This window comes from Chlorocebus sabaeus, chromosome 9, assembly GCF_047675955.1.
Source record: "Chlorocebus sabaeus isolate Y175 chromosome 9, mChlSab1.0.hap1, whole genome shotgun sequence".
In the NCBI taxonomy this organism is placed as follows: Eukaryota; Metazoa; Chordata; class Mammalia; order Primates; family Cercopithecidae; genus Chlorocebus; species Chlorocebus sabaeus.
Genome location: NC_132912.1, coordinates 116,852,094 through 116,878,670, shown reverse-complemented (window position 1 = coordinate 116,878,670; position 26,577 = coordinate 116,852,094). Strand labels below are relative to the sequence as shown.

Genomic DNA, 26,577 nt, shown 5'->3' with positions numbered 1-26,577 from the left:
ACTTGAGGTCAGGAGTTCAAGAGAGCCTGGCCAACATGGTGAAACCCCATCTTTACTAAAAATACAAAAATTAACTGGGTGTGGTGGCACACCCTGGTAATCCTAGCTACTTGGGAGGCTGAGCGGGAGAATCGCTGGAACCCAGGAGGCAGAGGTTGCAGTGAGCCAAGATGGCACCACGGCCCTCCAGCCTGGGTGACAGAGTGAGACTCCATCTCAAAAAAAAGAATGGTACTACAGTTTATAATTTAAAAATTTGTAGTATGTGAATGAAGCCAGATTTCTCTTAATAGACTTAAAACACTTATGCATTTCTTTCTTAGCTTCTGATGGAGCCCTGGCAAACCTTAAAGTTAAAATACTGTAACATTAAATACTGTAGAATTCATAATACTTTAGTGTTTATTGTCAGTAAAACGAAGAATAAAATGAGGATTTCTGTTTTATTCACTGCCATGTTCCCAACACTTAGAATAGTGCCTGCACATATTAATAGATGCTCAATATGTATTTGGTAAAAATGAACATCTAGTTTGGAAATGTGTTTCTTAGTACCTTCGTATGAGACTAGTTTGTTTGATAACCTGTTACTGAGTGTCTGTGAGTTTGTAATCACCTCACAGGTTCTTGCCTACTGCACAGATAGAGGCAGTTTACTGAGATAGCAGTATTGCAATAGAGAAGGTTTAATAAATGCAGAGCCAGCCAAGTAGTAGTAAGAAGTTAATTACTCAAATCAGTCTCCCTGAAAATTAGGAGACTAGAGTTTTTTAAGGATAATTTGGTGGGCAGGGGGCTAGGGAATGGGGAATGCTAATTGGTTGGGTCGGGGATGACTCATAAGGGGTTGAAGCTGTCTTCTTGTGCCAAGTTACAAGACCAGTTGAACCAGTTTAGTGGTCCAGGTGGCAGGCACCAGCTGGTGCATCAAAATGCAGGGTCTGAAAAATACCTCGAACACCAATATTAGATTTTACAATAGTGATGTTATATATAGGGGCAATATTTGCAGTTTATCAAATAAACCTAAATTTTTTGTTGTTTATACTGCTAATTAGAAAAACAGGAGATGGAACCAAAAGACAGTGTTTTCATTTGTATGATTCTTGTGTGGAAATAATTTCGTAGAAATGTGAGTTCTTTCATTAAAAAATAAGTTCCAAGGTGGGTAATGGTTGACTTTAAGGCAAGTAAAAGTTGTTTCTTGACCAGTTGCCTACAGCTGATGAGCTCCAGTAAGAGCGAAACCAGTTCTCACCCACTGAAATGATTTTGAAGTGTGAATTGGTCCTGTAGTACTGTGTCAGAAACAGAAACAACTCTAGGGGAGAAAAAGTACTTGAGTTAAAAGAAATTTTGTGACTGTACTGTATTAAATACAGTTTCTCCTAATGAGTAAGAGTTGCTAAAAGGTATTGTAATCTATAATTGTAATTACTATATATATATATATATATATGAGTGTAAATTTGCTTTGTACAAGCACTTCTTTTTTTTAGAGACCTAGTCTCACTCTTGTTCAGGCTGGAGTGCAGTGGTGCCATCATAGCTCATTGCAGCTTTGAACTCCTGGACTCAAGTGATCCTCCCACCTCAGCTTTCTGAGTAGCTGGGAGTACAGGTACATGCCACCATGCCCAGCTAACTTTAACAATTTTTTTTTTTTTTTGTAGAGATGAGGTCTTGTTATGTTGCCCAGGCTGGTCTCAAACTCCTGATCTCAATCAGTCCTTCCACATCAGCCTTCCAAGGTGTTGGGATTACACACTGCACCCCCGATGTACCAGCACTTTTTAAAATAATCTTACAAATGAATGTCTTGTTTTACATTCTTCCCCTTTAGTCTACTACCTGCCATTCTAAGTAGCCTCGATGACGGCTCCCCTTTTACCCCATACCCCTCTCCCCCCAAAAAACTTGAATAGCAACCAAATTGGCCTTCATCAGTATTGTCAACTGGAGGCCTACATGAAGACTCAGCCAACTGTTTTTCTTCTGGTTAATTGTGGACATAATCAAGTTCATCGCTTTTTCCCCTGATCTGCTGCCACTCTTGTGCAGCTATTTATGGTGATGGCTTTGTTGCATGTATAACCCCCTCCTTTTCCTTTGGCTGCCAAACAGTATTCATTTGAGCATCATCAGAAGGTGTGCAAGCGGCCAGGTGCAGTGGCTCACGCCTGTAATCCCAGCACTTTGGAAGGCCGAGGTGGGCGGATAACGAGGTCCAGAGACAGACCATCCTGGCCTACATGGTGAAACCCCCATCTTACTAAAAATACAAAAATTACCTGGGCATGGTGGCTTGTGCCTGTAATCTCAGCTACTTGGGAGGCTGAGGCAGGAGAATGACTTGAACCAGGGAGTCTGAGGTTGCAGTGAGCCGAGATTGTGCCACTGCACTCAGCCTGGCAACAGAGTGAGGCTCCGTCTTTACAAAAATAAAAAAATAAAATAAAATAAAACACAACAGCTTGCAAGCTAAGTAGTTATCACATGCCAATTTACATGATTTTCTAAAGGTCATGAGCATATTGCTGAGAGAGGTTACATAAAGTACTTGCCTTTTGAGGTTAATCTGAGTCTTCCTTAATTTACAGGAGAAGGATATATAAAACAGATTCTAAGCTTAGGTAACCAAATAAACAGCTTTTTAAATCTAGATGAATATCCAGCAGGATGACACATTTTTGTTGTTCTATACTGTCTTGCACATTGTCATCTTACAACCTGTTTTCCATCCACTGAATGCTGTTTGCTCCCTAGATCACTGTGTAAACCCGGTTGACCCCACCCTCATTTTTATAACCACTGAAGAGCATTTGCAAAAATGCGTGTAAATGTTGTAGAGAACATGTTTGTTAGGTATATTATTACTCTTATATTGCATGAGACTTAAGAGTTTGATTCAGTTCAGAGTGAGGTTCCATCTTCCTGCAGGTACAAAGATCATTTAAAAGGCTAAAGCTGCCTCGTCAAAAAGGTCACAAGAAAGGCTCTGTGTGCTTGATGAGTATAAATGCAGTGTTTTTTAATTTACCCTGAGAGACTATTTTTGTACTTCTGATGAGAGAAAATTTGGAGGAAGATGTGACATTAGAATTGGTCCTTTAAACATAGGCTTTAGATAGACCTAAGGGAAGAACATTCTAGTTGAGAACAAAGCCATTGAAATGTTAATATGCAAATTGGGGGAATCTTTGAGTTAGACTGGTTGGGCTAGTGAAGTATAGTGAAGTGCCAGGATTTCAGGAATGTGTTGAGAGATAAGAATGGAAAAGTAGTACAACTGGTTTACTGAGGAATCTTAAATCTGGGGTATGAACATGAAATGGTTTTATTTTTTCCTTACTAGGTCTCCAGTCATACAGTGTAAAACACTCCTAACCTCTGTACTTTCTTCTGAAGTGCAGTCCTTTTAAGAATCCCTTAGTCTAATGTAACTATTACGCCACTTTTGGTTACTACGAAAAACTTATTCCAGAAATTAAGACAGGTTCTAGCCATTAAAATAAAAGAAATGAAGTCACAAACTCATTGTTTTCTCTGAAGAAGAGTTGAAGCTGTTCCCAGCTGCTTGGCATGAGGTGGTGTAATTTGACTCAAAGACTGCTCCTTCTCCTTATTATTTTTTTATTTTTTTATTGTTTTTGAGACAAAGTGTCTCACTCTGTTGCCCAGGCTGGAGTGCAATGGTGTGATCTCGGCCCACTACACCCTCCGCCTCCTGGGTTCAAGCAATTCTTCTGCCTCAGCCTCCTGAGTAGCTGGGATTACAGGCACCCACTGTCATGCCTGGCTAATTGTTTTTTGTTTTTGTTTTTTGTTTTTTTGAGACAGAGTCTTGCTGTGTCTCCCAGGCTGGAGTGCAGTGGCGCAATCTTGGCTCACCACAACTTCTGCCTTCCGGGTTCAAGCAGTTCTCTGCCTCAGCCCTGTGAGTAGCTAGGATTACAGGCGGCTGCCACCACAACCAGCTAATTTTTGTATTTTTAGTAGAGACAGGGGAGTTTCACCATCTTGGCCAGGCTGGTCTTGAACTCCTAACCTCGTGATCTGCCCGCCTTGGCCTCCCAAAGTGCTGGGATTACAGGTGTGAGCCACTACACCCAGCCCACAAATTATGTCTTAAAGTGAGTTACTTTGGGTGAGGTAATGTAAGTGGCAGTGCCTCTGAGAATTATTTTATTTTGTCCTAGATTTTGGAATACAGAGTACTTACAAGGTCTTTTATTTACTCCCTTTCTTTGTATTGTCTAAACCAAACCTTTAATACTAGTGTGTGCTTTGGCTTGGTTATAAAATACCTGCAGCAAGATAATGATAATTTGATTGATTGGAAACATATTTATACAGAGAGGTAGAGTATTTAGGCCAATGGCTATATTAATTGATGTCCCAGAGGGCAGTCTAGAAATTAGCATATTTAACAAGCTGGTCTGCTTTTCCTTTCTTCCACTTATTCCTCCCATTTTTGAGATTCCTAGAATGATGTTTCTCAAATACTAGTGTTGCCATTTCTGTGCTTACAAGCTTTAATTGAACAAATATATGAGAACCCACTATGTGCTAGAGACTCTGCACTATAATTAAGTATACAAGTCTATTCTGATTTACCATGATTTATTCTTAACAGAATTCACTCCTGCTTAGTCTTCTATGGAGTCTACCTGACCAGTCTTCTGTCTCTCTTTTCATCATCCTCTGATAACCACCTTTATCCCAGCCTGATGTAACCATGCACGTTTTGTTACTTAAAAATTTAGTATATCTCTCCATTAGTTTTCCATTAGTTTATATCTCATGTATAAACTAGAGGTATTTTCCATTAGTATATCTCTCATCTGGAATTATTGCTCTCTTACTTCTGTCAAAACTATGATCTGCCCACTTTTTAATCTAACCTCACTTGGTTTCAGTAACTCATGACCTTGTACATGCTTTGTTGATACCTGACGAAAGAAGTCAACAATTTTTTTTTATCAAGATTGTGGAAATATTTTATAATTATATGTTGTAGGATAATATTTGAAGATGACTAATTTTCATAAAATGGCTAGAACAGTAACCTCCATACACAATATAAAAATATATTCTAGGCTGGATGTGGTGGCTTACCCCTGTATTCCTAGCACTTTGGGAGGCCAAGGCAGGTGGATCACCTGAGATCAGGAGTTTGAGACCTCTCTTACTAAAACTACAAAAAATTAGCCAGGTGTAGTGGTGGGCCCCTGTAGTCTCAGCTACTCAGGAGGCTGAGGCAGGAGAATTGCTGGAACCTGGGAGGCAGAGGTTGCAGCGAGCCAAGATCTCACCATTGCACTCCAGCCCGGGCAACAATAGTGAGACTCTGTCCCCCCTAAAAAATATATATATGTGTGTGTGTATGTGTATATATGTATATATATGTGTGTGTGTATATATATATTCTAACTTTGTCAAATTAATTTTTAAAGTTGTTTTTATTGACCTAGGCAGTGCATATGGGCTCCATTTTATTTGTACTGAACGTTGATTTTTTCCTGATGAGAATGTTTGAAAATCACCGTGGTACTTTGTGAATTCCTGCCTGGATGGAAAACTAATTTCTACCAGGGATTCTTTATACCCTGACTTCATTATAGCTCAAATCTAGATCTCTGGGCTATAGATAGTTGTGTCTTATTATTTAGGTGTCCTTCTTAGTAAATTTTTATCTTCTTTAATGTGCGTTGTTTTGTTATCTTGGTTTGTGATTTCTCTTCTAGTGCTTTTATTGTTGTATTATTTCTCCAGTGTTTTCTTACAGATTTATGAGGTAGTCTTTTTTTCTTTACAGAGCTGAAGGAATTCTCAGCATTCTTTGGCACTCATCTTCTAGTTGCTAGCGTTACTCCTTACCTAACATCTTATGGGGATGATTGGAGAATGGCAGACTACAACTGAAATTAATTAATGAAGTTGTTTGAATTGAGGGAGGAAAGACAGACTTTGCAATGGCCTTACTGCTTGTAGCTAGCCAGCTTGGGTTAGCTGTCCTAGTCGTTTTTCTTTTTTCTCAAGGAAAGGCTTTTAAAGGAATTATTAGTGATAAAATTTGTGGTGTTAGTTATTCCACATCACAGTGTGTGTTCAAGCTTGTATGGAGTTTTGATTTAAAGTGGTTTTTAATTTTGATGTTTCAATTTCTTAGATGTAAAACGAAGATCAGGAGCAGATTTGAAGAATTACAAAGTGAATTGGTGCCAGTCAGCATGTCAGAGACAGACCACATAGCCTCTGCTTCCTCTGATAAAAATGTTGGGAAAACACGTGAATTAAAGGAAGACTCATGCAACTTGTTTTCGGGCGATGAAAGCAGCAAATTAGAAAATGAGTCCAAACTATTGTCATTAAACACTGATAAAACTTTATGTCAACCTAATGAGCATAATAATCTAATTGAAGCCCAGGAAAATTATATTCCAGATCATGGTGGAGGTGAGGATTCTTGTGCCAAAACAGACATAGGCCTAGAAAATTCTGAACGAACAGCTGATTTTCCTAGTGGAAATTTTGCTAAACAGATTTCAAAAACAAATGAAACAGAACAGAAAGTAACACAAATATTAGTGGAATTAAGGTCATCTACATTTCCAGAATCAGCTAATGAAAAGACTTATTCAGAAAGCCCCTATGATACAGACTGCACCAAGAAATTTATTTCAAAAATAAAGAGTGTTTCAGCATCAGAGGATTTGTTGGAAGAAATAGAATCTGAGCTCTTATCTACGGAGTTTGGAGAACATCGAGTACCAAATGGAATGAATAAGGGAGAGCATGCATTAGTTCTGTTTGAAAAGTGTGTGCAAGATAAATATTTGCAGCAGGAACATATCATAAAAAAGTAAGTTTTTTATACCTTTAGCTTATTTTTTTTCCCCCCACAGGGATTCGAGATAGAATTCTTTAAAGGAAAATATCATTTTGTCCATTTTGACTTCCACATTAGAATCATGCACATAGTAGTTGAGCAATAAATGTATAGTTACTGAATGTGTGAGCAAATGTCGAGTTTTTCAAATATCTAATATGTTAAATAGCGTAAATGTATTAACGTACTAGAAATTTTTATAGACAACTCAAATTCACTTTTGAAAGAATGAAGAAGTATAATATTGTCAGAACTAAGAGAAACTCAAAAGGAAATGACAAGTCATAAAATTCCAAAACTTAAAATCTCCATTCTAAATTCATTGGTTTAAAAAATTAAAATTTAGAGAACAGAATAATGGTCATTCAGTAAATAATAATATATTTTTAGACTTCTTTTGGATTTGTGAAGTTCTGTTTTCATGATAGTTTAAAATTTACCATCCTAACCATTTTTATGTGTACATTTCAGTAGTGTTGTTATATACTCACACTGTTGGACAACCAGTCTGCAGAACTTTTTCACTTTGCAAACCTGAAACACTGTATTCGTTAAGCAACAACACTATTTCCACTTGCCCTTAGCCCCTGGCAACCACCGTTCTACTTTCTGTTGCTGAGTTTGACTACTCATGATACCTCATGTAGGTGAAATCATATACTTGTCATTTCATGACTGGCTTATTTCACTTAGCCTAATGTCCTCATTTATCCGTGTTGTAACATGCCAGAATTTCATTTATTTTTAAAGCTGAATAATATTCCATTGTATGTATATACCACGTTTTGTTTATTCATCCATTAATGGACATCTGGGTTCCTTCTGCTTTTTGACTGTTGTTAATAATGCTACTGTGAACTTGGGTTTGCAAGTACTCCAAGGCCCCTCTTAATACTACCCCCTGCTATTGCTATTCATTACTGAAATACTATATTATGTGAATAAACTATATACTTTTGTACTTGAACCATCAGTACTGCTGCTGTTCTTGCATTTTATAGGGTAACTTTCTCATTTTCCTGTAGTCTGTACCTATTCTTTTAGACCTTCCTCTTGAGATTATCTCTGATGCCTCTTCCCACTTTGCTTAGATCTAGACTCTTGCCACTTTCATATATAAATTATAAATATACCTTATAAATTATAAGATGTTTTACATTTAATAATAATAGTGGTAAACATGTATATGCTGATAATTATGTGCCTGGTATATTACGTACATTAGTTCATGGATTCTTCACAAGAACTCTCTGTGACATGTATTATTATCCCCATTGTACAGGTGAGTTACCTGAAGCACAGAGAGATAAAAAGTAACTTGTTCAAGGCCACATGCTAACAAATGCAAAGTTAAAATCTAAGCTTTGTTAATGGGACTTTAGAGCTTTTTAAAATACGGTTATTAGAAATGAGCCAGTTACAAGTTGTTAAATGTATCTGAAAATACTAGAAATAGAGTAGAAAACTGGTTTGTCTTTTTTGCTTCATCCTGTCAGAACAGTGGCAGAATGAATGAGTAGAAGAATCATAATTCTGATGTCTGGTATTTGAAAGATACCCATTGGCATTTGCCAACTCTGTTATCTTGGCCAAGTCAGCCTCTTTGAGTGAAAGATTTTTTCACCTGAGAGTGACAGTACTTACCTGATGGAATTGTTTGTGGACATTAGGACATTACACAAATGTCAGGTGTTATTTTAAATCGAGGTTAATCTCTGGTTATACACATGTTTTAAATTCCAGATAAAATGCTGTGTGATTCAGGTTAGCTCTAAAACAACTGGATTTTTTTTCTTAACTTTTTCCTTCATCTAATTTTCTATGAAGAAAACTTCCTTTTACTTTCTTTGAAATTTTCATGAGTACATCTATTTCCAGATATCTTTGTGTATACATCTATTCCCCCATTTTTGCCCCAGCTTTATTGAAATATAACTGATAAAATTGTATATATTTAAAGAGAACAATGTGATGATTTGATATACATTGTGAAATGATTACCACAATCAAGTTAGTTAACACATCTCTCACATCACAGTTACCTTTGTGTGTGTAGTGAGAACATTTAAGATCTACTGTCTAAACAAATTTCAAGTGTACAATATGATGTTATTAACTGTTATCACCATGGTGTATATTAGATCCCCAGGACTTACTCATTTTATAACTGAAAAGTCTGTAGGCTTTGACCAACATCTACCCTTTTCCCTCACCCCCTGTGCCCTCGCAAGCACCATTCTTCTCTTTATTTCTGTTCCTTGATTTTTGAACACATCAATATTACTGTCTAAGGTTCCAACCAAATTCTTTTTTTTTTTTTTTTTTTTCGAGGTGGAGTTGCGCTCTGTCATACAGGCTGGAGTACAGTGGCGCGACTGCAGCTCACTGCAACCTCTGCCTCCTGGATTCAAGCAATTCTCCTACCTCAGGCTCCCAAGTAGCTGGGACTACAGGTGCCTACCACTACACTCAGCTAATTTTTGTATTTTTAGTAGAGACAGGGTTTCACCATGTTGGCCAGGCTGGTCTCAAACTCCTGACCTCTAGTGATCTACCCACCTCAGCCTCCCAAAGTTCCGGGATTACAGGTGTGAGCCCCCGCGCCTGGCCCAAAATTCTTCTTTTTTTTTTTTTTTTTTTTTTTGAGATAGGGTCTTTCTCTCTCCCCCAAGCTGGAGTGTAGTGGGTGTGATCTCAGCTCACTGCAGCCTCGACCTCCTGTGCTCAATTTGTCCTCCCACCTCAGCATCCCAAGTAGCTGGGACTACAGGTGTGCGTCACTATGCTCAGCTAATACTTTTGTGTTGTTTTTTTTTTGTTGTAGAGATGGGGTTTCATGATGTCGCCCAGGCTAGTCTGGAGCTCCAGAGCTCAGGCGATCCACCCACACTGGCCTCCCAGAGTGCCTGGATTATAGGCATGCACCACTGTGACCAGCCCAAAATTCTTTTTCTTTTCCTTTCAGACGGAGTCTCGCTCTGTTGCCAAGCTGGAGTGCAGTGGCGGATCTCGGCTCACTGCAACCTCCGCTTCCCAGGTTCAAGCGATTCTCCTGCCTCAGCCTCCCGAGTAGCTGGGACTACAGGCACATGCTACCATACCCAGCTTATTTTTGTATTTTTAGTGGAGACGGGGTTTCACCATGTTTGCCAGGGTGGTCTCGATCTCTTGACCTTGTGATCTGCCCGCCTCGGCCTCCCAAAGTGCTGGGATCAAAATTCTTAATTAAGAACAGTTGTTTGTATATAGAATATGCATTTGGCACACAAGTAACAAATTGAGTGTTTACTGCTCTTCACTTCCCCCTGCCTTTATTGTTCGCTTGTGAACTATAGCCAGGACTCTTGTATCTCAAGCAGTTTTCTGTAGCACATTGAGTATGCCTCACATAAATGATCTAAGTTAAACCACTATGTCATAAAAGGCTTGAATAAGCATGCATGTATTTGCCTTTTTTCCAAACATTTGTATGATTGTTTCCTCACTGTATTCCTAGGCTCAACTGTCACCTTTTCAGAGAAGCCTGTCTGGACTACTTATCTAAAATAGCAGCTCAAGTCACTCTCTGGCTTTTCGCTCTCCTTTATTTTTCTTAATAGGACTCAATCACCAGCTGACATTTTTGTTATATATCTAAGGTCTATTTTTATTTTATCCCCTAGAATGAATGTAAGTTCCGCCAGGGCAGGGGCTGTTTGCTGACATATTTCCCACATAAAATAGATGCCGAGTAAGTACTTGTTGAGTTAATGAGTGATCTTCGAAGTGGAAGGTGGAAAGGCCTGGGGCTTTGGTACCATACCTGGATCCAAAACAAAATTCAGAGTTCAACTGCTTAATAGCTGTGTGACCTGGAATAAGTCTTAGGCTTCAGTTTTGTTTTGCTATTAATATTTTATGTTTAGAGACAAGGGTCTTATTCTGTTGCCCAGGCAGGAGTGCAGTGGAGCTCACTGCAGCCTGGAACTCCTGGAATCAAGTGCCTCTCCTGGGACTCGTGGCATGAGCCATCATGCCTAATTAGTTTTTTTTTTTTAATTTGTAAAACAGAAGTGATAGTAATAATTTCATAGACTTATTTTGAATACTAAATGAAATAATACACTTTTTTAAACTAAAAAAACTAAATTTAACCAATAGCAAATGTGCAATAAGTGTCAGGTTACAGCTAAGGCCTTGAGTACTTGCTGTTAACTTTCTTAGGTATCTTATATTAGCGCTTTGCAGGCAGTTTTTGAGATTTTATTTCTATTTTTCTAAGGGAATTCAAGATGATATTTCTGCCTAGATTTTATTTTGCTGTTTTATGTTGACTGTACATTATAACTATTAGAATATCATTAAAATAGTTAAAATCTAAAGCAAGACTTTTCAGCTTTAGCAGTATTGCCCTTTGGGGCCAGATTCTTTGTTGTTGGAGTTGTCTTGTGCATTGTAGGATGTTTTTAGCAGCTTCCCTGGCCTCCATCCACTAGATGCCAGTAGCAGCCCCTACCCCTGTTATGAAAACCAAAAATGTCTTCAGACAGATTTGCCTGGAAAGGCAAAATTGCCCGTCGTTGAGAACCACTTATTTGCAGAGTGTCAATGCTGACAGGATTGGTGCATAATTGAGATACCCGAAGGTATACATTTGGAAGAGCGTGCTTTTCATTCATCTGATTATGTTTTGATTTGAAATATTCATATTTCTAGGGAAAAGTTAATAGCCTAATTAGCCAGAGAATCTTTTGCATAGTATTATGTTTCACTATAAAATGATTATTTAGGAATGTTAATTTATTAACATTATAATGAATAATTATAGATATCTATACCCTAATCTGTAAACAAATTATATTCCACATATTAGTTTATCTCCATTTTAAATTATGTTTTACATATACTGCCCTTTTTATATTTAGGTTAATTAAAGAAAATAAGAAGCATCAGGAGCTCTTCGTAGACATTTGTTCAGAAAAAGACAATTTAAGAGAAGAACTAAAAAAAAGAACAGAAACAGAGAAGCAGCATATGAACACAATTAAACAGGTAAAAAAGAAAAAATCTTCAAAGACCATACTTCAATTAATAAAATAAATACATTCATGGCAACTGGTTGTGGCAGCTCTCGCCTGTAATCCTAGCACTTTGGGAGGCCAAGGTGGGTGGATTACTTGAGCCCAGGAGTTTGAGACCAGCCTGGGCAACATGGTGAAACCCTGTCTACAAAAAAAAAAAAAAAAAAAAAAACCCCAGAAAATTAGCTGCATCTGGTGGCATGCGTCTGTAATCTCAGCTATTCAGGAGGCTGAGGTGGATGGACCACTTGAGTCTGGGAGATTGAAGCTACAGTGAGCTGAGATTGTGCCACTGTACTCCAGCCTGGGTGACAGAGTGAGATCTTATCTCAAAAAAAAAAAAAAAAAACTTTCGTATAAGTTGAAGTTCTATAAGGTAAATCATATTCTAAATGCAGAGAATTGTGTGGCATTTAAACCATTCTCTTTTACAAAGTAGGACTCATAGCCTGATGTATTTCCTTTTATGTAAGTTTATTCTTATATGTATGACTGCTGTACTACATATAGTAGAACACATTCTGTTATGTTCAAAATAAGCAAAAAGACGATTTGAGTTGACAGTCAACTAGACTGTTTTTGCCAACAGGGAGAAGCAATCGAAATATAAAAGTTTATGTCTGATATTAGGATGTTTTAAGTTTATATTTTGGTGTGGTTCCATTCTCAGTATTTTTAAAAACTATGTTATGAAGGCTAGATTGCATCTGGCTTACTGGCTTTCCTAGCCTGTCCTTTTCTTTCTTTCTTTTTTTTTTTTTTTTACTTTTTATTTTTCTTTGAGACAGAGTTTTGCTCTCATCACCCAGGGTGGAATGCAATGGCACAATTTTGGCTCACTGCAATCTTTGACTCCTGGATTCAAGTGATTCTTTTGCCTCAGCCTCCCAAGTACCTGGGATTATAGACGGCCACCAACCACACCCAGCCAGTTTTTGTATTTTTATTAGAGACAGGATTTCACCATGTTGGCCAGGCTGGTCTTGAACTCCTGACCTCAAGTGATCCACTTGCCTTAGCCTGGCCTCCCAAAGTACTGGGATTACAGGCATGAGCCACTGCCCCCGCCTCTTTCTAGTTTTTAAATGAACTCCTCTGATGCATGAATCAACAAAGTGAATATTCAGACTAATAGCAAAGCTGAGCTGCTCTTTATTTTTGAGGTGCTTTTTCTTCTGTGAAAAGGGTTAGAAGCATTCTAGCCTTAAAAGTATTTTATTTTGTCTCATCTTTCACAGAAAGTTATATAACGAAAATAACAGTAAACAATTGGTAAAACAAGTTTTCACTTGATGTGTGATTGGAAGGTGACTGTATTTGTAAAATTGTATATATTTAATCCTGATTTTGATGTGCTCTAGGGTCCCCACATATAAACCAAAGTTAGAATGGTAAAGTGTGAGGGAGCCTTAATAACAGGCTGAATCCATATTTTGGTAGTCAGGTCACTCAATGACCAGAAACTTCAGACTGAACAGGTAGAATGGAACCAGAGCCCTTCCTTTCACGAGCTTATTAGTGGTTTTTTGTTTTTTTTGTTTGTTTGTTTGTTTTTCAGAGAAAATTGGATTCACCTTTCTTTTGCTAGCATTTCAATAACTTTATACTTCTAAATAGAAAATCAGTATAACAGGCTTTTCTTCCTTAATTTTATCTCTAGATCTGCACTATCTAATATGGCATCCACCAGCTGCATATAGCTATTGAGCACTTCAAAGGTAGCTAGTCTAAATTGAGAAGTGCTGTAAGTGTAAAATACACGTGTAACTTAGAAGAGTTAGTATAAAAATAAAACAGCTCATTTTTTTCACGTGGATTGATAATTTTGGAATGATAATATTTTGGATATATTGGGTTTAATAAACTATTTCACCTGTTTCTTTTTTTTATTTTTTATTTTATTTTAGAGATGGGATTTCGCTCTTGTTGCCCAGGTTGGGGTGCAATGGCGCGATCTTGGCTCACTGCAACCTCCATCTCCCAGGTTCAAGCGATTCTCCTGCCTCAGCCTCCTGAGTAGCTGGGATTACAGGCACCTGCCACTACGCCTGGCTAATTTTTGTATTTTTAGTAGAGACAGGGTTTCACCATGTTAGCCAGGCCAGTCTTGAACTCCTGACCTCAGGCGATCTGCCCATCTTGGCCTCCCAAAGTGCTGGGATTACAGGCATGAGCCACTGCACTCAGCAGTAAAAAGAATTTTACTTTTTAAAGTGTGACTACTAGAAAGTTTAAATTCCACACGTGGCTTGTACTTCTATAGCTCAGTGTTGCTGTAGATAATTTTGTAATAAGGAAAATTAGTATATGTGTATGATAAAGTAAGATTTAGGTCTCTTTCAACAGGTTTATTGAGATATAATTAACCTTCCACACAGTTCACTTATTTTAAGTGTACAATTCAGTGACTTTTACTTGTACAACCACCACAATTATAGAACATGCCATCACCCCAAAAAGAAATGCAGCACACATTAGTAGTCACTTCTCGTTTCCCTCCAACAGTACTCCCTCAACCTTGCCCTAGGGAACAAGTAATCTTTTGGTCTCTACGTATTTCCCTATTCTGGACGTTTCATATAAAAGGAATTATATAATAAATACCCCTTTTTATCTAGCTTGTTTTATTTAACATAGTGTTTTTAAGGTTTCATTCAAGTTGTAGCATGTATCAGTACTTCATTCTTTTTAATGATTGAATAGTAGTTCATTATATAGATATTTGATGTTTTAATGTTTACCCCTTCATCAGTTGATGGACATTTGGGTTGTTTCTGCCATTTGACTATTATGAATAATGCCTCTGAACATTGATGTACTAGTTTTTATGTGTACATATGCTTTCATTTCTCTCAGGTGTATACCTAGGAATGAATAGAATAAGTTGGGAAGTGTTCCTTTTTGGGGGAAGAGCAAAAATTTGTGAAGAATTGGCATTAATTCTTCTTTAATTGTTTTAAAGAATTTTACCTGTGTAGCCACCTGGGCCTGAATTGTTCTTTGTGGGTAGGTTTTCGTTGTTCTTTTTTGTTATTCTGATTCAATCTCTACTTGTTATAGGTCTGTTCAGATCTTCTATTTCTTCTTGAGTCAGTTTTGGTAGTTTGTGTCTTCTAGGAATTGTTCATTTCATCTCTAAGTTAAATTGTTCATAGTATTTATTCATTCAATTCTTTTTATTTCTATAAGATCAGTAGTAATGTCCCTCCTTCATTTTGATTCTAGTAATTTCAGTCATCTTTCTTTTTTCCTCAGTCATTCCAACTAAAGGTTTGTCAATTTTCATCTTTTCAGAGAACTAATTTTTGGTTTTGTTTGTTGTCTCCGTTTTTCTTTTTCTTTTCTTTTCTTTTTCTTTCTTTTCTTTTTTCTTTTTTTTTTTTTTTTTTTTGGAGACAGAGTCTGGCGCTGTCACCCAGGGTGGAGTGTGGTGTTACGATCTTGGTTCACTGCAGCCTCTACCTATAAGGCTCAAGTGATCCTCCCACCTCAGCCTCCTGAGTAGCTGCTGCTACAGGCATGCACTACCACATCCAGTTAATTTTTGTATTTTTTTGTGGAGACGGGTTTTCACTGTATTGCCCAGGCTGGTCTTGAACTCGTGAGCTCAAGCGATCCACTGCCTCAGCCTCCCAAAGTGCTGAGATTACAAGCATGAGCCACTTCACCTGGGCTTGTCTCTGTTTTTCTATTCTTCATTTCATCAATTTCCGTTTTAGTTTTTATTACTTTCTTCCTCCTCTTGGTATTCGGTTTAGTTTACTCTTTTTCCAGTGTCTTAAGATGGAAGTTTAGGTTATTAGTTTGATATCCTTTCTTCTTTTTTTTTTTTTTTGAAACAGCATTTTACTCTTGTCACCCAGACTGGAGGGCAGTGGCGCGATCTCAGCTCACTGCAACTTTGGCCCTGGGTTCAAGTGATTGTCTTGCCTCAGCGTCCCGAGTAGCTGGGATTACAGGCGCCCACCACCACACCCAACTAATTTTTGTATTTTTGGTAGAGATGGGGTTTCACAATGTTGGCCAGGCTGGTCTCGAACTCTCGACCTCAGGTGATCCTCCTGTCTCTGCCTACCAAAGTGCTGAGATTATAGGCATGAGCCACTGCACCTGGCCCCCTTTCTTCTTTTTTAATATAGGTATTTATAGTTATAAGTTTTCCTCTAAGCACTCATTTAGATGTGTCTCCTAAGTTGTGGTATATTATGTTTTCATTTTCATTAGTCATCTAGTACTTCCTAATTTCCCTTGCAGTTTCTTCTGTGTTTATTTAGGGAGTATGTGGTTTAATTTTCACAAATTTGTGAATTTCCCAAATTTCTTTCTGTTACTGAGGTCTCATTTTATTTCATTATGATAGGAGAACATACTCCATATGATTTTAATCATTTAAATTTATGGAAGTTTGTTTGTAACCTAGCGTATCCTCTGTCATGGAGAATATTCCATGTGCACTTGAAAGTGTATACACTGCTGTTCCTGGGTGGAGTGTTGTGTAGATGTATTAGATTCCATTGTTTTGTAGTGCTTAAGTCTCCTATTTCTGTGTTAATCATCTGCCTAATTCTATTCGTTATTTGAAAGTAGGGTAGTGAAGTCTCCAAATATTGTTGACTTGTCTGTTTCCCCTTTTATTTCTGTTAGTTTTTGTCTCATGTATTTTGATGCTACATTCTTAGATGCTTATACATTTATCTGTTAGATCTTTCTGATGGCTTGATCTTTTATTTTTATGAGCTATTCTTTATCTCTGGTAACATTCTTAATTTTAGTCTTTTTTATGTAAGTATAGCCCTCTTCCTTCCTTATGATTGCTGTTTGCATTATGTATTTTTTCCACTCTTTTCAGTTTGTTTGCATTTTGAAACTAAAATGCCTTCCGTAGACAACATATAGTTGAATCTTGTTTTTTTAATTAAGTCTGTTAATTTCTGCCTTTTTACATGGTTATTAAATCGACTTTCATTTAATGTTGTTATTGATGGTGGGATTTATGTCTGCCATATCGTTCGTTTTCTATGTTTCAAGTCTTTTTTCTTCCCCTATTCCTCCTTCACTGCCTTCTTTTGCATTAAGTGAATGTTGTCTAATATAACATTTACATTTCTTTCATGATATTTTCTCTATATGGTACATTAATTCCCCCTTATCTGAGGGGAATTTCTTCCAAGATCCTAAGTAGATGCATGAAATTGTCAATAGCACTGAACCTGATTGCTATTAATCAGAATATGTTTCTGTTTATGTCTGCCCCTGACAAATCAATGCCCTTTTCATTTTCTTTTTTTTTTTTTTCCGGAGACATGGTCTCATCACTCTGATGTCCAGGCTGGCGTACCATGGTGGGATCACAGCTCACTGTAGCCTCAAAATCCTGGGCTCTAGCAATCTTCCTGCCTCAGCCTCCTGAGTAGATGGGACTACAGGCATGCACCACCATGCCCAGCTAATTTTTAAAATTTTTTGTAGAGATTGGGTCTTGCTGTGTTGACTGTGCTGGTCTTGAACTCCTGACCTCAGGCAATTCCCCCTCCTCAGCTTTCCAAAGTGCTGGGATTACAAGCATAAGCCACTGCCTGTCTCCTTTCCTGTCTTAACAAGGCGCTCATGCAGTGTGGCCATAACTTCTGAAGTTTGAGGTGTGACAGCAAAACTAGGATGAATTTCTTTTTTCTTCTTCACAGTTTCGTGGATAGAAGATTCATTCTTACTATAGATCTTAGCAACCTCAGCATACGATTTTTTTTCTTTCAAGTCACCATTTCACTTAAAATAAGTACTTTAAAGCCTCTCTTTGGCACTTGTGGATCGCCAGCATCACTATTCTTATACTCTGGGGCCACTAATACGTAAACTTACTTATTAATTAAGGGCTAAGTGTTGCTGCATGCAAGCACTGTCATCCTGCCATAGTCAATCTGGTAACTGAGATGGCTGCTAAGTGACTAACTGGCAGGTAGTGTGTACAGTGCAGACATGCTGGACAAAGGGATGACTCACAATCTGAGTGAGACGTAGTAAGACAGAGCAAGATTTCATCACACTACTCAGAATGTCATGCAATTAAAAACTTGTGAATTGTTTATTTCTGGAAGTTTTTATTTAATATTTTTGGACTGTGGTTGATTGAAGGTTGCTGAAACCACAGAAAGTGAAGCCACAGATAAGGCGGGACTCTACTGTATTTCTTTGCGTTATTCCTTAGTGGATATTCTAGGGGTTGCCAGGTACCTTAACTTAATGGAATCTCCAGATTTTTATTAAATGCCAATGAGATATAGAAGCATTGCTGAAAGTTTTTATTTCTATAGCTGAAGTATATTCGTTGTATTCTTTATGTTTATTTACTTTGTTTATATTTATTTGCAGTATTCGTGGTCTGTTTGGTATAGCTATAAAAATAATTTGGATATAATTTTCTTTACAGTTAGAATCAAGAATAGAAGAACTTAATAAAGAAGTTAAAGCTTCCAAAGATAAACTAGTAGCTCAAGACATTACAGCTAAAAATGCAATTCAGCAATTACACAAAGAGATGGCCCAACGGATGGAACAGGTATTTCTCACATCGTTGTCATTATTAACTTGATATTCTGGTGACTCTTGTTTGTTAAAATAAGCTAACACTGTTAAGACTATTTTGGACCTCACTATTGTATTAATACTAGGTAATTCTTTTATATAAAAATAAGCCATTAGGCCGGACTCGATGGCTCACACCTATAATCCCAGCACTTTGGGAGGCTGAGGCGGGCAGATTGCCTGAGGTCAGGAGTTTGAGACCAGCCTGGCTAACATGGTGAAACCCCATCTCTACTAAAAATAAAAAAAAGCTAGCCGGGCGTGGTGGCGCAAACCTGTAGTCCCAGCTACTTGGGAGGCTGAGGCAGGAAAATCATTTGTACCTGGGAGGCGGAGGTTGCAGTGTGCCAAGGTTGCACCACTGCACTCCAGCCTGGGTGACAAAGCAAGACACTGTCTTAAAAAAAAATAATAAATAAGTCATTAGAAATTCTAAATCAATGTGTAAATACATACAGATGAATAAATTAAAGCATATGGAATAAAAAGTGAATTTTTTTTTAATCTCTATGTCTTTTCCCCCTGCTTGCAATCCTTTTATATCCCATTCCTTCTTTCATAGCTAATTATTGGTATTTTGGTTATGTATCTTACTACATATACATGTACAAGTCACACATGTTTATTTGTGCATGGTCATATACTTTTTTCCCCCTGCTTGATTGGAATAATACTGTACATCTTTTTTGTAACCTTTTTTCCCATACTTAATATACCTTGGTAATCTTTTTGAGTTGCTATATATGATCTCAGAAGAGGTCATTTTAAGCAGTGTTTTTTTATTACTTGCCTGAACTCTATGGATGACATCTTTGTTATCTTCATTTCTGTATCCACAAAACATAGCACAGTATCTGACCAACAATTAGTCCTCACAGTGATTTGAATCTGAAAGGGTTAACTCACACCTTCATTATTTGACTGTGGTGGATCCCACCCTTTCTACCCTGAAGCTGCTACTATAGATGGCATTCTGGAAGGACTTTAGGAAACACATTATCCTCAGCCTTTATTTGGATGATTCTTTAAAACATGCTGACCCCTTGCATTAGAAATGTTATGTTTAAATCCCCTACTATCAGTTCTGAACCCTTTTGTACTAATTGAAGGGAAATAAAGAGCCGAAGAGCTTTAGAAGTAACTGGTTTTAGCGGGCCCAAACATAGCCAGCCAATCATTAGAATCAACTGGTGAGCTTTCCTTCCTTCCTTCTTCTTTTCCTTTTGCCCTTGCCCGCCTGCCTGCCTGCCTGCCTGCCTGCCTGCCTGCCTGCCTGCCTTCCTTCCTCCCTTCCTCCCTTCCTCCCTTCCTTCTTTCCTTCCTTCCTAAAACTCTCTGAAGCTTAATATTTAAAATAAAATAGTAGTTGGTGTACATGGTAACAATTCAAACATTTGAAAAAATCTTCTTCCAAACATTTTACCCCCTTCCTAAAGGTAACCACTGATGCCAGTTTCCTGTGTATCCTTCCAAAATTGTTTGTTGCATAGACACTTGTGTATTTTTCTTTTTTCCCTCCCTGCCTTTAAAAAACAAATGGCAATATACTACACTCACTACTATGTATGTTTTCTCCTTAATGATGAAGAGTGTAGGTGATGCTAATAATAGTAGCTGATATACTGAGTTTTAGCTGTATGCAAAGCCATGTTCAAAATACTTCACAAGTGTTAACTTGTTTGATCTTCACAATAACCCTAAGAAGTAGATATTATTAAAGTAGATTTTGGAAAACTGATTTATTTAATTATTAATAGATCTGCCTCATTCTTGTTTTCCCCTAACTTTTCCTCCCAACTTTTTGAGAATTTTCAAGCATATAGAAAAGGTGAAAGATTAGTGAAATGAACACCTGTTTATCTTTCACCTATTGTCACTAAACCTAGTAAGTTTTGTTTAAAAATAGATTCCCATATGTGTTTACCCATGTTCACGTGCACACACACATTCACCCGCTGTTTAGTTTCCAGATTGAGGTTTCCTCATTTCTTTTCTTTTTTTTTTTTTTTTTTTTTTAATGAGACAGAGTCTCACTCTGTCACCTAGACTGGAGTGCGGTGGCGCAATCTCAGCTCACTGCAACCTCCACCTCCCGAGTTCACGCCATTCTCCTGCCTCAGCCTCCTGAGTAGCTGGGACCACAGGCACCCGCCACCACACCTGGCTAATTTTTTGTATTTTTAGTAGAGATGGGGTTTCACCGTGTTAACCAGGATGGTCTTGATCTCCTGACCTCGTGATCCACCTGCCTTGGCCTCCCAAAGTGGTGGGATTACAGGTGTGAGCCACCGTGCCCGGCCAAAGTTTCCTCATTTCATAGACCAGATAGGTAGAATGTATTTGAACCCTGCTTACAAGAGGGTGTAGCTATATTATAAATTCTCAGGGACTTGGTAACATTTCCCCCACCCACGTCTCCCATGGCCTGATACCAGTAAATATCACAGGGCAGTGAAGGTTTTATAGCCGTAGTATACCATTCTGGATTTCTACTTTGTCTTAGATCTTTTAGCCCTGGAAATTTCCCATACTTTCTTGTGAGCTCAACTGTATATTAAAAGATATTTGTTATTTTTCATCTAAAATTTTTGGTATTTATGAGGAGGGTTTATCTGCCATACTCGTAGAAGCTACACTTCATATACTTTGTGTTTATTTTATCTGTTGGTTATCTTATTCATGTTTTACTTACCTTTATCCAAGTCAATGATAATCATCTTTCTTATAGTGGGTAAATCCAAATACCTTAATTGGCCTGTCTTCCTTTATCTGTGCCAGAAATGAACTTTCTATAATAGTTTAAATAGCAGTTATTGTATTGTCTTGTTTAATACTCCCAATAATGCTGTGAGGTAGGTGCTGCCATTAGCAGAATGGGGCAGGATCCAGGAGTGTGAACTTTTAACAAGCACCCCAGGTTATTCCTTTGCAGTTGATCTATGGATGACCCCATGAGTAACAGAGCTATTATCTGGTACACCATTCCCTGCTATAGTAAAGACTCTCATAATGTTTTCCGCTTATTTTTTTTTTCTGAGACAGGGTCTTTCGCCCAGCCTGGAGTGCAATGGTGCAATCATGGCTAACTCCTGCCTCAACCTCCTGGGCTCAAGAGACCTCCCGCTTTAGCCCTCCTGAATATCTGGGACTACAGGTGCACACCACTATGCCCAGCTAATTTTTTGGTTTTTTGTAGATATGGGGTTTTGCCATGTTGTCCAGACTGGTCTGGAACTCCTGGGCTCAAGTGATCTGCTCACCTCAGCCTCCCAAAGTGCTGGGATTACAGGCATGACCCCTTGCACCCAGCCAAGACCCTCATAATATTTCACCTTATCTATTACAATTACCTGTTTTCGATTATTTTCTGCCCCCCATCTCTCAACTTCAGAAAAGCTCCCATGCTACTACCAGTTATCTTACTAAAACACACATTTTAATTAGAGCTTCTGATTCATCAATTCTTCTTTGGCTTTACGTTGACTATGGAATAAAACCTCAACTGATTACCATGATTACCATAACAGAAGTAGTTCTTCCTTTCAGGATCTAATCTACACTTTTTGTTTTCATAACTGCTTCCTTCCCACTCCAGCCAACATACCAAATTTAAGCCTTATAAAATAACTTGATATCCCCTAAATATGTCATGCTGTTTTATACTTTTAGGTGTTTGCACATGATATTCACTCTATTTTTAATTCCTTTCCTTGATTCACCCTTTATATTCTATTGAATTCTGCTTAGCCTTTAATACCTAGCTCAAGTATAGCATCTTTTACCCTTCCTGCCAACTCCTCCCAGGGAATGTAAGTATTTTCATGTTTTGAAGGACTTTGTACCTTCATTTACTATAATATTTCATATTATAATGTTTGTTTATATATCTTTCTCTCTAGATGGTGAGGTCTTTCAGAGGCCACAACTGCTACTTTGTTTCCAATAGCCGATACATTATCTGAATATTAAATAATTATGAAACCAGACTTCTCTTAAAGTTGATAATGAACTATTGACTTTTTCTAAGTACAGATACTCAGTTGTCTAAAAATCTAATTCTGTTGGCCAAGTCCAGCATAATTTTCTCAGTCCTTGTCTACAAGCACATTGTTACATCCTCAGGGGCCTATCATATCCCTAATTCTATGTGTTTCTTAAGTTGAAGATTAGTGGACTATTTCGATGGAAACAAATCCCAATTGGGAGATTTTTAAAGTACTTATATGTATATGTATAGCGTTCTCAGTGTTGACTAGATGTGTTTATCAGCAGTGCCAGAACTTTATGAAACATTTTTGTCAGCCATTTTTCATCAAAGCATAGAAGCTTTTCCTACATTCTGCTAACTTTAATAATTACCTTCTTCAATTCAGTTGCATTATCGGTGTGTATTTACCACAAAAGATATTGAAAATTCCTAAAATTTGAAGTTCTATCTTTTGTAAAATAAATGTGTGCTTCACCATATTTGCAAACCATGAGTTTGCTTCAAAGAAGGCCTATTTGTAGAAGTTTTCATTCTGTGAAATTTCAGAATATGGAGTTCCGGTTCATACTAAGAGACAATTTTTAAATGAGTATATAATTTTCATACTTAATCCAATTAGGTGTTTCTTATTAAGTGTAAAATGCTTCAGAAAGCTTTTCATAAATAGAAAATTAAATGGTCATTTGTTAGCATATGGCTACTTTAATTTTCGAAAGAGAGTTAAGATTTTAGAAATTGTCAGCTGTACGGTCAGGGTCCTGGCAGAAAACAGATGGCACACTTAAACTGGTGATGAAGATAACTTAATAAAAAGACTCTTTGTCAAGGTGTGAACAGGATTTAGGGAGCCCAAAAAGGGAAGATGCAGAATTTCAGGGCTGCTGGACAAGGAGCAGGATTACACCCCAGAGGGTAGTTGTATAGAGAGGGCACCTGACAAGAGGAATGGCTATCAGCCAACCTGTGGGAACTCTGGAGGAGCCAGATCTCACTCTGCCTACATTCCCAAGCTTCTGCCTACTGCCTTCTATTGGCTGAACCCAATTGGAAGTTTGAGGTCAAGAGAGCTCATTGATAGGGTTCATGATGTCATGCTCCTGGGACACCACATGGAATAAAAAAAAGGTGGGAAAGGGGATCTGGAGGAGTACATGAAAAATAGCAACCATATTAGCCAAAGTAAAAGGAACAGGAAAGGGTAAAGGCAAATGCTAGGGATATTGTACAATTTTTCTACAATTTTGAATTTTTTCTTTCATTTTAAAATTTCATGGCACAAGTCCTGGGAATGTTGTGCAAAAAAAAAAAAAAAAAAAAAAATGCATTGGTAATATAAGAGACAAATACCGTGTATTTCGATACATTTCCATTTGGAAAATTACTTTTCATTAATGCTAAGTAATTTTTTTTTTGAAGGCCAACAAGAAATGTGAAGAGGCACGCCAAGAAAAAGAAGCAATGGTAATGAAGTATGTAAGAGGTGAAAAGGAATCTTTAGACCTTCGAAAGGAAAAAGAGACACTTGAGAAAAAACTTAGAGATACAAATAAGGAACTTGAGAAAAACACTAACAAAATTAAACAGCTTTCTCAGGAGAAAGGACGGTTGCACCAGCTGTATGAAACTAAGGTATAATTTGCGCCATTTGAAATATGTTGACCTTATTTGAAATTTGTTCTCTTTGCTTTTCCGTATTTAATCAAATAATCATAATTTAACATGGTTAACACTCAAATGTAAAGTTGTTTTTATTAGTTTAGCTTCTAAAACCATGAATATTTTAGTAATTCAAGTGTTTTATTACTTGTCTGCAGAGAAAAAGCTTGCTAGGGAAAAGATGAAGTGTTGGCACAGGTTTATTAGATAACTTTTTCTTGAGCTTTCTAAAAACTTTCTTTTAAAATCTGTATGTTGGAGAAATTTGTTTGCTTCTCAAGGGAATATTATATTTTGGTAAAATATGTATATAGTAGCGTCAAATGTGAATAATTTTAGAGCCAGAAGTATAATTTTATATAATCTTAATGTAACACTTACCACCATAGAAGAGAATTTATGTTTTTCTTACGAAAAACATGTCTTTCTTAGATACTGTCTAAAGAGATTTCGTTACTGAGCCACCTATTCAGAACCCTTCCTGTTAACTAGCAGCCTCTCAACGGTCATATTTCCAGTGCATTAGCATTTTTCAATGATAAATGTTTTTTTTTTTTCATTAGCTTTTAGTTCAGGAACATTGTCATCGTCCTCAGGAATTCTGACAAAACCAATTTAGTTCATATTTCACATTAATGCCAGCCAGTTAAGAATCATAAAGGTATGTTGTGTTGACAACACATCCAGTTGGTTAAAATGTAAATGTTAAAACATCTTTGTTTCTCTTAATTGGATTTAGGATTTTACTACCCTCTCATCATTTGGACTTTAAATCAGTTTTATAGTCTGTGGGCCATAGTGTGCCAGCCCTTGATTATTGTATTACTGGACTGATTACGTTGTGGGAGATATAAAAGATAAACACATAATTGATTCTATAAATGCAAATATATGACCTAGTGATATTATTTTAGGAAGGTGAAACGACTAGACTCATCAGAGAAATAGACAAATTAAAGGAAGACATTAACTCTCACGTCATCAAAGTAAAGTGGGCACAAAACAAATTGAAAGCTGAAATGGATTCACATAAGGTACGTACTGTAATACAATGGAATAATGATTAGAGTGAGCTTTAAGAGCAAATGCAATAATAATTAATGAGGTATGAAGCTTTGTTTAGTGACCCTTGCAAGTTAGTTTGGACCTGAATATTTGGTGATTATGAAAAAGAAATGTCCTCACATTATTTACATATTAAATGGGGTGGAATGTTAAATTTTACTATCCATAGTTTGCAACACCCAAATTTGCCCTGTTCTTTTTTTTTTTTTTTTTTTTTTTTTTTTTTTGAGACGGAGTCTGGCTCTGTTGCCCAGGCTGGAGTGCAGTGGCCGGATCTCAGCTCACTGCAAGCTCCGCCTCCCGGGTTTACGCCATTCTCCTGCCTCAGCCTCCCGAGTAGCTGGGACTATAGACGCCGCCACCACGCCCGGCTAGTTTTTTGTATTTTTTAGTAGAGACGGGGTTTCACCGTGTTAGCCAGGATGGTCTCGATCTCCTGACCTCGTGATCCGCCCGTCTCGGCCTCCCAAAGTGCTGGGATTACAGGCTTGAGCCACCGCGCCCGGCCTGCCCTGTTCTTTAAGCATTTTTTGATATGCAAAATTTAAATAACATTGTGAGAAATTGGACGGGGGAGAACGTGTGTGAATTTTCAAATTTGAATGTAAATTCTAGAAATTTTTAAAAATCAATGATGCTAAGATTTTATACTCAAAACATATAAATTCTTATTTAAATATAAAGATTTTAAGAATAAGTTGCCTTAACTTTTTTATAAATATAATTTCATTGGTATTATGCCTAGTGAATATAATTTTATTAAAAAGCTAATATAAGTAATTATAAAGGCTGATACCTGATGCCATAATTTTAAGCACTAACTGAGCTGATATTAGAGGTAATAAAAATCTGAAGATGATGGAATGTGAAGTAAAAGAACAACTCTGAATTGTGACTTAAGAAGTTTATGGAAATATCAGTTTCCAGGTTTTCACAAACAGGATTAATGATAATGGTTAAAATCATGATCGTGGATTACCTCATTAAATAGTTCTAAATCAGTAGAACTGTTAATAACCTTTGGTTATATTGTATTCTCTGATACAGCATTATCAGAGAAAACTGTAGGAGGAATAGTCTCTGTTGACAGTGGTCAAAGGTAGATTAGAGAATAGTGGGTTTCCCTCAAGTCTGAAGCTGATCTACTAATCAGCACATGTGTGTGAGGAAACTACCAAGGCAGAGAAAGAATTTTCAGAAAGGAGGAGGATGACAGTCCCTGGAGCTCAACACAGCTAAGCCGTTTCAATTTTCCCTTTGAGTTACAGAATGAGGAATTGGAATTCCAGATTCATAAAAACAGTAATGATTCTCAACTGCCTGAGTTGCTTCAA

The 26,577-nt window shown here is 37.4% G+C and overlaps 1 protein-coding gene across 2 annotated transcripts in view; it reads left to right on the top strand.

Moving 5' to 3' along the window:
* The window catches only part of CCDC186 (coiled-coil domain containing 186), a 54,245-nt gene that overhangs the window by 4,755 nt on the left and 22,913 nt on the right, over window positions 1-26,577 (top strand). For both annotated transcript variants that reach the window (XM_007964129.3, XM_007964130.3), the window contains 5 exons: window positions 6,173-6,865; window positions 11,797-11,923; window positions 18,380-18,508; window positions 23,939-24,151; window positions 25,093-25,212. In XM_007964129.3, coding sequence (XP_007962320.3) covers window positions 6,234-6,865; window positions 11,797-11,923; window positions 18,380-18,508; window positions 23,939-24,151; window positions 25,093-25,212 — 1,221 coding nt within the window. In that variant the 5' untranslated portion in view covers window positions 6,173-6,233. The remainder of the gene's footprint in view (window positions 1-6,172; window positions 6,866-11,796; window positions 11,924-18,379; window positions 18,509-23,938; window positions 24,152-25,092; window positions 25,213-26,577) is intronic.